The sequence below is a fragment of the Astatotilapia calliptera genome, chromosome 4 (assembly GCF_964374335.1).
Source record: "Astatotilapia calliptera chromosome 4, fAstCal68.1, whole genome shotgun sequence".
Classification (NCBI taxonomy): Eukaryota; Metazoa; Chordata; class Actinopteri; order Cichliformes; family Cichlidae; genus Astatotilapia; species Astatotilapia calliptera.
In genome coordinates this window covers 19,604,107-19,620,265 of record NC_137425.1, presented here as the reverse complement: position 1 = coordinate 19,620,265, position 16,159 = coordinate 19,604,107, and the positions used below count along the sequence as shown (strand labels likewise).

Below are 16,159 nucleotides of genomic sequence, written 5' to 3'. Positions count from 1 at the left end.
GCTAAAACACATTTCCTAAAATCTCATCTCTTTGTCTCCAAACACTAAACACAAACTCTAAAATTCAAGCTACTCTTCTAGCATCTTTCTATAGTGATGGTCTGACGACTGGCCTTGTTTTCTGGTTTTCTTTCTTTTAGGTAATTAGTGGGTGGAGCTCACACCCACACCTGAGCAGGCCAGGATCAGGTGCACAATAAAGCAGATTTGCCAGAGCATCTGGTGGTTCCTGTCCTTCATGTATGCTTGGCTATGAAAGCATTTAGTTTTTGTGTTTTGCACATGCTCACGCTTGCATCTTCTGTGCATTCAGTCATTGCAAGCATGCTATTTTTAGTTTCTTTATGTTATTACACTAAAGTATGTAACAGCCTCTCTTAGTGTTTGTACCAGAAGAATTAAGTCTTCATTATTAGCAAATTAGGCAGTGAATAGAGTGACAAAGGAGTACAAATATCACAAGAAGTACTACTACTATTATAACTATGATAAACAGCATTTTATTTTTTCTGTCTTGCGCTTACAGTCATGCTAATTTCATTGTCATGGTAATGACTAAAATCTCTCCTATTTTCGTATTTATTTATAAGAAAATTTCCTATGAAGGAAAAAAAAACCTAAATTTTAATTTGATTTCAAAAAGCATTTTTGCTGAAATGTAGAAATGTTTGAAATGATATAAGGTTCAAAATGTAAAACATGCTTAAACTTGTATTTAATTAATTTCTGGCTCAAATCAAACATTATAATGTGGTTTAAATTTGTGTGGACTCTAAACATGTTGAGAAAATGATTAATTCTAACTGAGTTCTTCCAGTGAGGAGGAGTTAATGCAAAACAGCAATGTCTTTCATGTGTACTTATCTAACAGCAGAAAGGATGACAGAGAGCAGTGGACTCACACTTTAACAATATGGACTTCAGGGCAGGACTGCTGCTTTTAACTGTGTTCTTGGCAGGTGAAGATTTTTCACTTACAGATATAAATATTTTGTTGTTTGGTCTTACTATGTTATAGTAAATGACCACTTTTCTTTGTTCTTTTTTTAATCCGACAGGTGTTGATAGTCAGACTATAACACAGTCTGAATCAGTGGTTAAAAGGCCAGCAGATTCCCACAGACTGACCTGTACAGGCTCCAACATTGATTTCAGTAGCAGGTGGATGGCCTGGATCAGACAGGCTCCTGGAAAAGGACTGGAGTGGATTGCAATCATTAGTAATGGTGGGGGCAGCATCTACTACTCTCAGTCAGTACAAGGCCGGTTTACCATCTCCAGAGACAACAGCAAAGAGCAGCTGTATCTGCAGATGAACAGCCTGAAGACTGAAGACACTGCTGTTTATTATTGTGCTCGAGAGCCACAGTGACTGGAGCTGGTTGAATGGCTGTACAAAATCCACCATAATGTATGTTTGTTAAAAATACAACTTAAGACTATTCTCTCATACCCCAGAGACAATGCTTGTGTGATTTTGTTGTTAAAATCATTGCCAGAAACAGAAACCTCAACTTTTAGTATTCTGAACAAAAAGTAGTGCTTATCAGAACATTGGAGGACAGTCAGTGTCACATCGTTCTGATTCCCACGCATTCTGCAAATTGTCACTATCACAAATACACAAATTATCTTTATCTTGGTAATCTTTTTGCTGGGAGGAAGAGAGGAAGCAAAATGTTTATTCATAGGTTCTTTTTGGTCATTGATCAGTGATCATTATTACCAATAGAAGTATGCACTAAAACATAAAAAAGCTGGCTCTACTAACATCACACACAAGGCAAGCTTTACAAAAAACAACTCCTCATTAAGATCATTGTTTTGTAGCAGAAAAAAGCCACATGTACAAATTTAAGGGCTAAGCCTTTGGAGTGTGTGTTGAACAGTTATGTTCAACACTAGAGAGCATGCAATGACAAGCCTTTTACCGATTGAGAATAACCACATTTTTTTTGGATAATGAGTTCAATTTCTTAAAATCATTTAAAAATGACCTGTATGACAAAGTGTATTAGGCTACAAATTTTTTTAAAAAGCAACACATCATGCCACGATCTAAAGAAAGTTAGGAACAGCTAAGAACCAAAGTCGGTGACATCTGTCAGTCTGGGACTGTGTGTTCTAGATATAACAGATTCGCTCAATTGAACAAAGAATTATAACAATACATTACATTTAAAACAAATTGTCTATATACCTACTGCTAATACCTTAAATGGATCAAAACATAATATATTCAAGAATATGCAAATAATAGTTACTTAAAAGGGAGTGATGTCGCAGAGTGATGTCTGCCTCTCAGTGAAAAGACAGATCAGCTTAAAGATTTCCTCTTTAGCATCAATCATGTTAGCTCTGATACTGCTGCTGGCTGCTGGATCATGTGAGGAGCTTTTAGTAAATTCCCTCATATAAATATATTAGAAATACTTAATTATCAGATGAATGATGGATGTAATGTTAATTTCTGTTTTCACAGGTGTGTACAGTATTGATCTCATTCAGCCAGACTCAAGGTCTGTGCAGCCTGGACAGTCTTTTTCTATCACCTGCCAGGTTTCTGGTTATTCTATGACTGATAACAGCTATGGAACAGGTTGGATCAGACAGCGTGAAGGAAAAGCAATGGACTGGATTTCTCATCAGTGGGGTGGAGGCACCCTTCGGCAAAATGGTGATTTAAAGAACAAGTTCAGCTACAGCAGAGACACTTCTGCCAGAACAGCAACAATAACAGGCCAAAATCTGCAGACCGAGGACACAGCTGTTTATTACTGTGTGCGTGTTAGTGACACAGTGATCCAGAACACCAAGAGACCTGCACAAATACTCAGAAACCTGCAAGACATGCATGGTGTAAATTTGAATATCAACAATGACATGAAAAAATGACATGAATTAATGGTCACTGCTCACTTCTTCCCTAACACACAACTCCCAAGTATATTCAAGTATATTCATTTGATTAAATTTAACACACAGCTGTGTGTGATTTATTCTTACTCCCAGTTATTAACAAATTCACACATGTTGAAAGACTTTCAGAAATGAATAGTGTTATTGATTGTGTAGTTGCAACATGTCTCAGTATTTTGTAAACCACAGGTTGCGTCCTTCTCAAGCTGCACCTCAGACTCATAAATAAGCACACTCAAACATCCATTCTACCCCTATACCTATCATACATTTCAGGCTTCACAGCTGAAGTCTCAGCCAAGTACAACAACACTGAACAGAGCACGCAACTTTGGCCCTCATTTCAGGTGACCAAAGTGTGTAGTGTGTGGTCATCACTTTGTGTCATTATGGATTCTTTCATTGATGTATGGATGGAATACCTAGCAGGGATACTGTTAACATGGCTTACACTCTGGTGGTTGCTGTCATTGTTCCAAGGTGTCTTTGTTAGGTTTTGTATTGTTGATTGTTATTTATGCTTAGAAATATCTACTTATATATGCCTAGAGTTTTATAATTAGTTTTAGATTGGTAGAGGTTTGATCCTTAATAGTCTGCAAACTTTGTGTGCACACCCACATCCTGGGAGCATGGGAGAGGTCGTACCTTGTCTTATTGTTTTATGGTAGGATAAACGTATCTATATCTGTCTTAGTCTAAGTGCCTTTTGGTTTGATGAACTGCTGGACTTCGAGACCAGCAGGGTTAGGGAAGTCCCACACACCCCACACACACACACACACACACACACAGGCAAGGTACTCTTTGTGTGTATGTACATGTCGTATGTTAATGAACCTATGCATATTCATATAACCTCAATAAAAGAGCAGTGTTAAGGGGGAGCGGACGAGAGCAACTGGGGTCAAGCGAAGGAACGGCGTTTGTCCGGTTCTCTCCCGTGCACGAGAAACATGAAGAACTTTGCCTACTTCGTGTCTTGCTTGCTGTGTAATTATATTGTCTTCAACGTTCCAGCGAATAGGTTCAAGCTACAAACCTATCAGTGTTGATTGTCAGATCATAGCAGAGTCATCCATATAACATCTGGTTTTAATGTAGTATCTGTTACCCACAGTCAGTCCAGGGCAGATTCATGGATTCTTCATTCCAGTAGTAAAGTCTCCACAGCCAGCCATTTTTTTATTGTGCCAGAACAATACTGTCTTCCATCTTATTGAAAACCTCATAGGATGTATTTTTGTTTGTCCCTATGATAAAGAACATTTTTCTTTTTATATCTAATTTCAATATCTTTCTAATGAAATTGAAAAAAACAAACAAAAAGACTTGAATTTCAAAGTAAATGTTTCATGAAATATGGAAATGTTTCAAATTATATCAATTAGAAAATGTTACAAAGATTTAAAAAAAAAGTAAAATATTAATTTGAGTGCACTAAAAGCACTTTGAGTTATATTAGAGACATGCTAAATGTGGTTTAAGTATGTCTAAATTTAACACATGCTGACCAAATGATGCCCAAATTAATTAAAATTGAGTCATTCCAGTGAGGAGGTGTTAATGTCTACTTATCTGACAGCAGAGACGATGACGGAGAGCAGTGGACTCACAGTTTAACAGTATGGACTACAGGGCAGGACTGCTGCTTTTAACTGTGTTCTTGGCAGGTGAAGATTTTTCACTTATAATGACTCTTATTATGTTATAAAAGAAGATCACTTTCTTTTATTATTTTTAACCTGACAGATGATGATAGTCAGACTACAAAACAGTCTGAACCAGTGGTTAAAAGGCCTGGAGGATCCCATTAGATTTGAAACTAGATTAATAAAATTGAACTGAATTGAACTGAAACCGTCTCTTATAATTGTTTACATGTTAGGGATACAGTAGTCCAAGCCACCAAGAGACATGCAAAAAGACATGGATAATGTAAATTTGAATATGAACATGAATTAACAAATGTGTTTCTGCTTCATCTTCCACAAAGAAGTCACAATGTATCATAAATCTATCTGTCTCACCCAAATACACAGATGATTCTTTAGTGTACTATTCAATACCAAAATGATTCAAACTATCAGTACAGCTTAACAACTAGCACACTTATATTAAACCACATTCACTATATAGGTTTGCTTTTATAACTAGGATGTAGATTTTGGCTGATGCAGTATGAAACAAACAGACAAAACAGAACATAGAATAAATGAATTGTTTTATTTACTGAAGTAAGCAAAAAGAAGAATGAGTTAAATAAAGATATGTTATGAATTGTGAGTTTGTATGAGCCTGTTGTATGAACAAAAGAACTCGACATATTAACTCTAATAATTACTTAAAACCTGCAACCTCCACTGTTCATAAAGGATATGCCTGCCACTGGAATAACTGTCTGGGTACAAATAGCAAAAATAAGACAGTGGAAGGGGACTGGGGAGGGGTTGTACTGAAAAACAATGTTGAACACTAGAGGGCACATAATGACAAGTTCCTCACCTCTGTCAGTATCCAAAGAAACGACAAAAAGGTTTTCAACATGTAGTTCAACAGTGACCGTGCAATCATTTTTGTTGCAGTTTATTCTGGTGCTTGAAAACCTGAGCATCATTTGACTGTCGGCCTCCTTATCTGTGACATTTCATTACTGTGATAGTATAGCTTACACTATATTAGAGAGCTGACAAAACATTCTAGTATACTTACTTCCAAATAACTAACACACATAAAAAAATATTAAACACACTAAGAAAAATCACAAATTGACAATGCAAATATATTTTGCACATGTATTTATATGTAGTGTTGCAACAAAATGTTAACTTGTTTCGTGTCTCTTTCTTTAACTGCATGTCAGATACACAAACAGGCAAATCCAAACTGACCTAAATACCCACCCACTCTGCCTACACAGCATAAAAATATCTCATTCGTATCAGCATTTACAGTTGAAGTCTCAACCAGGTTATGACCATGGCCATTGTACAGAGTCTGCTCCTTTTGACTCTCATCTCAGGTGAGTGAAGTCTGTTAGGAAGAGACAAGATAGGAAGAGAATATTTGGATCTCAGCTCCTTCCCATCATATAAACTCTCTATTTCTTTCAGCTGCTTGCTGTCAGTCTCTCACCTCGTCAGAGCCAGTGGTCAGCAGACCTGGACAATCAGTCACTCTGTCCTGTAGAGTTCAAGGAATCGCTCTGTCTTGGTTGCACTGGATTCGTCAAAAACCTGGGAAAGGACTAGAATGGATCGGACGCATTGATGATGGGACCGGCACAATATTTGCCCAAAGTCTTCAAGGCCAGTTTTCCATCACCAAAGACACTTCCCAAAATCGTGTGAATTTAGTGGTGAACAGCCTCAAACAGGAAGATTCTGCTGTTTATTACTGTGCACGATAGCCACAGTGAAATAAGAGACTGAAAGGCCATGCAAAAACTGTGTGTGTGAGGACCACTGAACCATTTCAGCCTAGTGAGTTAAATACTGATGGAGTTATCCATGATACAAATGAGTAAAAATACAATTGTCTAATGGTGTGGTCATTAAATCGTATAGAACTAGCTGGACTTGTAAGACATCACCTTTGTGACTGCTGACGTTGTATATGAAACGTAACAGTCCTAAATTTAAGCCCCTAGATAGAAACATTAAACCGTAAAAAACAAATCCCAAATTTGTTCACTTGCAGCTGCCAAACTGTTTTGAAAGAAGTAAGTTACCTTGTGCCTTCAGCTCATTTCACTCACAGCCAGTTGCAGGAAATTTGATCAGTGAAGACAGTGAAACTGCATAAATTTAGCACAAAAGGAAAATATTAATTCCAACTCTCATTTGATATAAAATCTTGAAAAATAATAAGAAAAAAATAAATACATATAAAGCTTGTTTTATAAATGAACTCACGAAGTTCAGAGAATTGGTGTGGGTAGCTAAAGCCATAAGCTCCAATAAGCTAAAGGCAGAGTGGGTTGTCTACATTTCTGGTCCGAGTGGAAGCGATACATATTATTCCACATTTTTCACCATTTCCAGAGACAACACTCAGGATCAGGAGCATCTGCATATTAACAGCTTGGAAAAAGAAGATTCTTTCATTTATTATTGTTCTTTGTTCTATTGGACATGTCTCAAATTTTTAAATCAACCAGACCCTACAAATATTAAGCTTTTACTTTAATACGACATTTACAATCAACAAAACCACACTCTTAGTAAGTAGGTCTAACCTCTTATCAACAGGTTTCATTTAAATGCATTTTAATTGTTTTTGGACACTTTAAGGAGGAGTTCATGCAAATATTGATCTGCCAATCTTTAATTAGTTCACAACAAAGTGAAGACGAGTAAATGAGACAGACAACAACTTTTCAATATGTTTTTATCTACATCTATAATGCTTCAATGCTATCAGTGATTCCTGGTAACTACCACAGATCTGCATTCATGCAGTCAGACGCTCACTGAGTCTGAACCAGTGATAAAACACCCTGGAGATTCTCACAAACTGACTTGTACATATGCAGGAATATCAGATAGTGATGCTGCTATCAGCTGGATCAGACAGGCTGGAGGAAAAGGGATGCAGTGGGTTGCTTACATTTCTGCTCCGGGTGGGAGCACTAAAAGCTATTCCACATCTGCCCAGAATCGCTTCACCATTTCTAGAGACAATAATGTGGATCAAGTGTATCTGCACATGAGCAGCTTGACAACTGAAGATTCTGCCATTTATTATTGTGCTCGAACGCCACAGTGAAACAGGAAGCCACAGAGCTGTACACGAAACACTGCAGATGTCACTTTGTGACGCTGATGGTCAGAATTCTCTTCATATTATTTTTTAACTAGCCTTAAATGTTCTATACATTTATTGGCCTCATATTTATATCACAAAATATTATAAAGTGATAGAAAGTCAAATGTTTACTTTGCAAGTTTGCTTTTCTTTACTACATTTACTATATTTATATATCACAATTTTATGTCAGATATTATGTGATAGGGAATATTTGTTGTTATTGTTGTGATCAAGTTTGTTTTATAATTTCATCTTCAGCATTGACCACATCAACAATGGTCATGTTAGCTCTGATACTACTGCAGGCTGCTGGATCCTGAGGAGGTTTCGCTGGATTCACATGTTCAATTGTTTGGATGTCAAATTCTGTTTGTCTTTCAAGTGCTTGTGGTCAGGTTTTCACTGATTGTCAATAGAAAATTGTACTTAGTAGTCAGTATAATCTTTTAATGATATAAGTTTGCAAATGGTAGAATACTGCATGTTGACCTTTTGATGACTTGGGCTGTTGTTCACTACAAGACTTTGTGTGCATTCCAGAGTGTTCTGGCATTCACACCCACATCCTGGGAACATGGGAGAGGTTGTATCTTCTCCTATTGTTTCATGGTAGGATAAACATAGCTATGCCAGTTTTAGTCTAAGTGCCTTTTGTTTAGATGAACTGCTGGACTTCCAGACCAGCAGGTTTAGGGAAGTCTTTATGGGGTCACACTCTGACCCCCCCCCCCCCCCCCCCCCCCACACACACACACACACACACACACACACACGTATACACATCCACATTCCAATGTAAAGAACAAACGCACCTACTGATGTATAAAATAAAGACCAGGGCAGTGGCAGAGCGCCAGCCTCGGAGCCCTCGCTCCCATGCGAGTGTTCTGTGCTGCCCTTGCATGCAAGTAAAACTGTGTGTTTCTCCTCTCTGATTCTCAGCTGAAGAAGTGTCTTAGAATACATCTCTTGACACACCTCATCATAGCCAATGGTCAATTTTACTCCCACCTAATTAAAACAGTAAATAAACAGGGACATGGTTATTTTCTGGTGGTTTTATGTCACCTCACAGCAAGAAACCATGGGTTCAAATTTACTGGTCAGCTGGGGCATCTCTGCATGGACTGTGTCTGGTGTTCAAACACATGTGTCATGGTCCCTGTGTCTCCCCGGCTGGCTTGAACAGGCTAGAGGTATTTGTTGTTGTTTTTTCTCCCTCAGTCTCTCTCTCTTCTGTCTCGCTCGCCTGGGTGGAGCTCACTGTTGGCTCCACTCTTGGCTTATTATTGGCTATATTATTGGCTTATTATTCCTGCCTCTCCCGGCCACCATGTAAGACAGTGGCTCACTATTTATCAATCAATATTGATTGATAAATACTTCAAATAGAAAATGTATTTCATAAAAAAGCTTCTGGATAAGATAAAGGATTAACTATTGGATTAGCTATCTCATTTCTGAAATCCCACAGTAATGCAAGTTATCCACACTCTTTGTGGAGTGGTTAGACAGACACATGATGGCTGCCTGGCTTTTTTTTTTGCACTGCTAAGAGATGTGTGTGCTTAAACAAAGTCCTTTCAGCCTCTGTATTTACACTCTGTCACTGGTATGTGGAGAATGAAGGGACTCTGTGATTAAATTGAGATCTGAACATCCAAGTGTGGGCCTGTGGTGTGACCACCAGTTGAAGGCTTTATGCTCATGTCTAGTTTTCAAATGAGCTCAATAAAGGGCTCACCTGCCTTTCTGCATTACTACTCACCAAGCCCTAACAACACACCCATCACACTGTTAACTTACAGAAAGCTAACATTTCTGGTGGTTGCTGCCATTGTTTCAAGATGTGCTAAATCTCAAACCTTAACAGAGTCTGAAGCAGCTGTTAAAAGATCTGGAGAGTCCCACAGACTCACCTGTGCAACATCTGGATTTGACTTCCACAGACTCATGTGTGAAACTGGATCAGAGAGACTAAAGGATTCAAGCAGATTGCTTATGAAGTCACAGACCTCAACAGTCCCACAGGCTCATCCATACAACATCTGGATTTAATATGTAACTTTTACTCCCAGTTAGTCCAGAACAGATTCACTATCACCAGAGATGATTCTACCAGTAAAGTTTATCTGCAGATGAACACAGCAGTTTTAACTGTGCCAAAACCACTGAGTTTTCAATGGGACATGAATTCATGAAAAAGCAACAACAACAAAAAAAACCAAAAAAAAAACACAACAAAATATTCAAATATTGAATTGAATTCATCTATGTCTCTGTTCTAACACTATTCATGCTTACCAATTGAGGGCCAAGTTAACCCCTCCTCACTTTGAGTCAATGCAAAACTCAGATGTCTTTCATGTCTACTTATCTGTCAGCAGAGAGGATGACAAAGAGCAGTGCACTAACAGTTTAACAGTATGGACTTCAGGGCAGGACTGCTGCTTTTAACGTTGTTTGTGGCAGGTGAAGATTTTTCTCTTATGAATAAAAAAATGTTTTGTTTTTGTTTTTTTTGTCTTACTATCTTATTGCAAATGACTTTTTTTCTTTTTTTGATCTTCTAGGTGTTGATAGTCAGACTATAACTCAGTCTGAACCGGTGGCTATAAGACCTGGAGAATCCCACAGGCTGACCTGTACAGGCTCCAACATTGACTTCAGCAGCTACTACATGGCCTGGGTCAGACAGGCTCCTGAGAAAGGACTGGAGTGGGTTGCCAGCATCAGATATGACAGTGCTTACATCTATTATTCTCAGTCAGTTCAGGGCAGGTTCACCATCTCCAGAGACAACAGCAAAGAGCAGCTGTATCTGCAGATGAACAGCCTGAAGACTGAAGACTCTGCTGTTTATTACTGTGCTCGAGAGCCACAGTGAGTGGAGCCGATTGACCAGCTGTACAAAATCCAGCATAACATAAGTTTGTTAGAAATATGACTAAAGTTATTCTCACATATAATGGCAGACATTGTTGGTACAACAGTTTTGTTGTCATAATCACTAACAGAAATAACCACAGGAGTTCAGGGTATACTATAATTCTGTAAAGATTATCATAGTAATAGCAGTAATGATAGTGTATTTTAGTATTATTTTGAGATTTTGTTTTGATGTTATATTTGCCAACTCCTCTACTGCAGACAGGATAGAGAGAAAAGTATCCAGTGTTGTTATGTTAAATTATACAATGCTCACACAGAGCTCGGCCCGTTCAACAACGTGGCTTATCATTAATCACCATTCTGTGTGAGAAAGAAGATGAAGAGGTCATTTCAAGACACAAATCAGTGACTGGAGTTAAAACGCACTTTAACTGAAATATAGGAAAAGTTCAAACTGTTCAAATAATGCAGGGACATTGCTGTGATTTATAAAGTATATAAAGTTCAGTAGTGACAGGCAGAATTCTTAGAATCAGACACTATGTGCATTAAGGGCAGTTTGGTTTGTCTGTCTTCTATGTAATCATCTTTGTTTGTTTGTCTGGTTTTTTTTTACTTTTACACACACTCATTTTTACACAATGTTCTTCTTGTGGAAACTGATTTTATGTGGCTGAACAATTTTAAAGTTTTTAAAAACTTTGTGTAGTATTGCCTAATTAACCAAGAAAATAAATTACATACTCTTGCCCTAGTTCCTTTGTAGCTTGTTACCCAGGGGTAAAATCAAGATACTGTAAGTAGTCTGTTAAATAGCTAATCAATATGACTCTTGTCATAAAGTTTGTTCTCAGAATTTCACATTTTATGAGAACATTCACTTTTCTTCCTGTTAATGCCAAAATAAGCACTGAAAAATGTCAGTAGGCCAAATTATCAGCTGTTTTCCCAGAGAAACCTTCTCTAATTGTCCTTTTAAACAAATCAGGGTGAATGTGTGTGGTTCTCAATCTGAGAACAGGATATGGTTTTAGTTTTAAGTATTAAAACCAGATATTATTTTTTATTTGTATTTTTATTATTATTTACCCTTTTTCTCTGTCTTTTTAAGGCACTGACACAAAATCTATTTTGAGAGCATAATTCTTTTGTGGCAATTTTGTTTTTTAAAAAAGCTAAAAACACAAGAATTGACCACATGATCTCCACTGATCACTTAACACCAAGAAGAACCTTTACGGTTCACAGTAAGTCCTCATTGAAATTATTTATTGGAGGGGGGATTTTACAGAAAAATAATGTTAAACACTAGAGGGCATACAATGACAAGTTTCTCGCCTCTGTGAATATAAACAGAGACGTTAGAACAGCTTTTAATCAGATAGATCAGTGGTGGCCTCACAGCCATGTGTGTTTTGTTTTGTTTTGTTTTGTTTTGTTTTAACGAACTCACCATGTCATTGCATGAGAAGACTGTTGTTTATTCTTGTGCCTGAAACGTTTGGTAGTCACGTTAATACACCAATGACAAATCATTCTTCATCTGGAAATCTCTGTATATGTGACATTTCAACACATTCTAACACATTCTTACTCCCTACACATCCACATGCCAAATGAGGATCGAACACACTTTTAAAAAAAACTTCACTGTAACAATACAAAATGTATTTTATTGGTAGTGTTGCAACAAACTGTTATCTGTCTCTCTCTCTCTCTGTCTTATTTTGATTCTCAGATACACAGACAAGCAAATCTCCACCCACTCTGCCTACACAGCATCAAAATCTCTCATTCACATCACCATTTACAGTTGAAGTCTCAACCAGGTAATGACCACGGCCATTGTATGGAGTGTGCTTCTTCTGTCTCTCATTTCAGGTGTGTGAAGTCTGTATCAGGATAGAAAGAGAATGTCTGGATGTCAGCTCCTTCCCATCATATAAACTCTGTATCTCTTTCAGCTGCTCACTGTCAGTCTCTCACCTTGTCAGTGGTCAGCAGACCAGGACAATCAGTTAACGTGTCATGGAGAGTTCAAGGACTCTCTCCGACTTGGTTGCACTGGATTTGACAAAAACCAGAGCTTAGGAGAAAGGATTGGAAGTATTCATGATGGGACTGGCACATCATTTGCCCAAAGTCTCCAAGGCCAGTTTTCCATCACCAAAGACACTTCTCAAAATCGTGTGAATTTAGTGATGAAGACACTCAAATAAGAGGACTGTAGTTTATTTCTGTGCAAGAAAAGCACAGAGACAAACAGACTGAAACTGTTGTATGTGTGGGAAGCACTGAACCATGTCTGAAGATAAATAATGAAAGACAAAAATTGTACACGAAAAATAACAGTCTTAAAATTGTTATTTTATTACATTTAAGCTCCTAGATAGTAAAAGTAACCATTAAAAATCCCTACTTTAATCACTAACAACTGCTGAATTGTTTTAAAAAATAAGTTATTTTTCCCTATTGTTAGTCCTTTGTAATATAATATATTGTTATATTTAAAACAAACAAACAAAAAAGCTCATTAAAGTTGATAAATAGTACATAACAGTTTTAAAATGCAAGTGCAGGGATACTATACTCTGACTGGGTGTACAGCAGCGGCCCCCAACCCCAGGGCCTCGGACCGGTACCGGTCCGTGAGTCGTTTGGTACCAGGCCGCAAGAGTTGAGGCTCAGGTGTGAAATGTATGGTTTTCAGGGGTTTTATCGGTTTTCAGCGTTATTTTGTTATCGCTTTTATCGTTAACTCTGTTTTCCTGGGTCTTTTCACGTGTGTTACGAACAGTGTTGGGAAGGTTACTTTTAAAATGTATTCCATTACAGAATACAGAATACATGCCCCAAAATGTATTCTGTAACGTATTCCGTTACGTTACTCAATGACAGTAACGTATTCTGAATACTTTGGATTACTTAATATATTATCATGCTTTTTACAACAATGTGAATGTACTATTGCTGTGTGATTTATTACTGTTACTGAAGGTCCGCGACTCCGAACTGTGGTAAAGGGACCTCTGACTAATACGGCGGGGTCCCTGTCGGCTCGTAGCCGAAAAATAGCTCTACTTTGTTGTGTGGGTCAACTTTTCTTGCGAGAGACAGAGAGAGGCGTTGAAAGGCTGCTCCAACGGAACTTATTGTTTTCGGAGGAAAACATGAACACAGTGTACAGTCGAGTCTTAATAGCTTACTTACAACTGGGCTCGTCAGGCACTCTTATTGGCTGAAGTGGTTATTATTATATTTACATGCTTCCAGCTCCCGTTTTTCCTCGATGACAACTCGTACCTTTCCACTCCCCTTTTTCTCCCTCCTCGCTCACAGACACATGACGTGTATGGCAGTCCATTCTCCGTGCAACACGGACTACACTGCCCATGATGCTACATTCTTTAGAGCTATGCTTGTAGCATTCTGCCTGTTAGCTTAGCACAACAACAACAACAACGAAAAGGCGCTCTCTCACCCAGGAAACACACAGTCGCAGAGAGAGAGAGAGAGAGAGAGCGTCGCCCTGTAACCATGGCAACCGTAACGCTGCCGCCTGGAACAACAGAACGTAGCTGTCAAACAAAACCCAAACAGTCCTGACCCGCGACAAAATGAAACAGGAAAGTACCGCAGTGTAATCCATTTATTTCAACAAAGTAACTGTATTCTGAATACCACCTTTTTAAACGGTAACTGTAACGGAATACAGTTACTCATATTTTGTATTTTAAATACGTAACGGCGGTACATGTATTCCGTTACTCCCCAACACTGGTTACGAATAAATCTTCTTTTTTTCGGTACCGGTACTAGTTTTATATTGTTGTATTTATCCGCGACACCTTAAAGGCCGGTCCATGAAAATATTGTCGGGCATAAACCGGTCCGTGGCGCAAAAAAGGTTGGAGACCGCTGGTGTACAGTATACAATCACAGGAATAACACAGAAAGACAGACTGTAATTCACACCAATGGCCAATTTAGAATTACAAATGAATGTAACCCATGCATGTTTTTAGGCTGCAGGAGGAAGCTGGAGTACAACACAGAAAGGGCCCAGCTGGCCAGTGTATTCGAAACTAGGACTACTTTCAGTAACGCTGTGCACCAGCATGGTTTTCTTACAACCTGAAAGTGAACTTAGATAAACCAATATTGAATTTATATACACAACTAAAAGTTTATTGAAAAATAAATATATCTGTTGATTTATTTATTCATTATTGCAATTTAAATATGGAAACCTTTACATGATACATGATGCAAGCCTCTTATAAATTATGTTGGATAGTGTTCAATATTGACTGCTTCCAGTTCTGTTTATATTTATAAGCTGTATCAGACTTCTAATAATTGGTTTGTCCTTCTCCATTCATTTTGTCCAAATTCTACCTCCTCAGTTAATGAAATTTTATAGAAAAGATTCCTTTAATTATTATTTTTGTTTATTATCAAAAACAACAGATTTAATAAAAAATCAATTCAGCTGATAAACTGCTTTTTATTACAAGGTTATTGTAACTGTAAATTAGTTATTTCACTCGCATAATGACAATAAAGTTCTTCAGTCTTGACTCTTTTATTTGTTTTAGCACTGTGAGGAGGAGTCTATGCAAATATTGATCTCCATGCCTTTATTAATTTCTCAGCAAAGTGATGACAGCCAAACTACACAGACAAAAGCTTTCAATATGACTTTAACTACAAGTATAACATTTATTTTGCTGTCAGTCATTCCCGGTGAATAACACAGATCTGCATTCTTCTGTATTTATACTTCGGTTCATGTGTGGCTTGTTTCTCATTACACCTTTTTTTTTCCAGGTGTTTGCAGTCAGACGCTCACTGAGTCTGAACCAGTGGTAAAACGGCCTGGAGATTCTCACAAACTGACCTGCACGTATGCAGGAATATCAGATGGTGATGCTGATATCAGCTGGATCAGACAGGCTGAAGGAAAAGGGCTGGAGTGGGTTGCTCACATTTCTGCTCCAAGTGGAAGCAATAAATATTATTCCACATCTGTCCAGAATCGCTTCACCATTTCCAGAGACAACAATGTGGATCAAGTGTATCTGCACATGAGCAGCTTGACAACTGAAGATTCTGCCATTTATTACTGTGCTCGAAAGCCACAGTGTTACAGGAAGCCACAGAGCTGCACACAAAACACTGCAAATGTCACTTTAACACTGATGGTTAGAATATTTAGAGCTATCATTAAACTCAACATGAATACATGTCATGATACAGATTCTCTTTTTTTTGTTTGTTTATTTATTATATTATTTGTTTTGTTGTTTTTTGATAAAAGTCATGGAAAATCTTTTTTTTAATTTTTTCGGTTTGTACAACACAGGGTCATTAGTCTTTCAGTGATACAGCTTCTAAAAAAGACAGTGCAGTGGTTTTATTATAAATTTATCGAATAGCCTCTTTGGAAATGTCCCAAGTTCTTTAACCCTTTAAGACCTACCATAGAACCAAGTCCGCCAGAGCTTATAGTATATTTTTACATGCTGTGGAGCCATTT

The 16,159-nt window shown here is 37.8% G+C and overlaps 1 long non-coding RNA gene, 1 pseudogene and 1 gene segment (V, D, J or C); all 3 read left to right on the top strand.

The window, feature by feature from the left end:
- The first annotated feature begins 5,898 nt into the window (after window positions 1-5,898).
- On the top strand, window positions 5,899-6,328 carry LOC113020975 (immunoglobulin heavy variable 3-74 pseudogene; annotated as a pseudogene).
- Window positions 6,329-9,817: 3,489 nt separating this feature from the next.
- Window positions 9,818-10,750, top strand: LOC145428283 (Ig heavy chain V region 6.96-like). The segment is given in 2 exon segments: window positions 9,818-10,200; window positions 10,302-10,750. Coding segments are annotated over 2 exon segments (360 nt in total).
- A 4,456-nt stretch (window positions 10,751-15,206) lies between these two features.
- LOC145428288 (uncharacterized) lies at window positions 15,207-15,866 on the top strand. Its single transcript, XR_013908561.1, has 2 exons — window positions 15,207-15,366; window positions 15,451-15,866. It is a non-coding gene; the product is annotated as an uncharacterized LOC145428288 (long non-coding RNA).
- The last annotated feature ends 293 nt before the right edge of the window (window positions 15,867-16,159 follow it).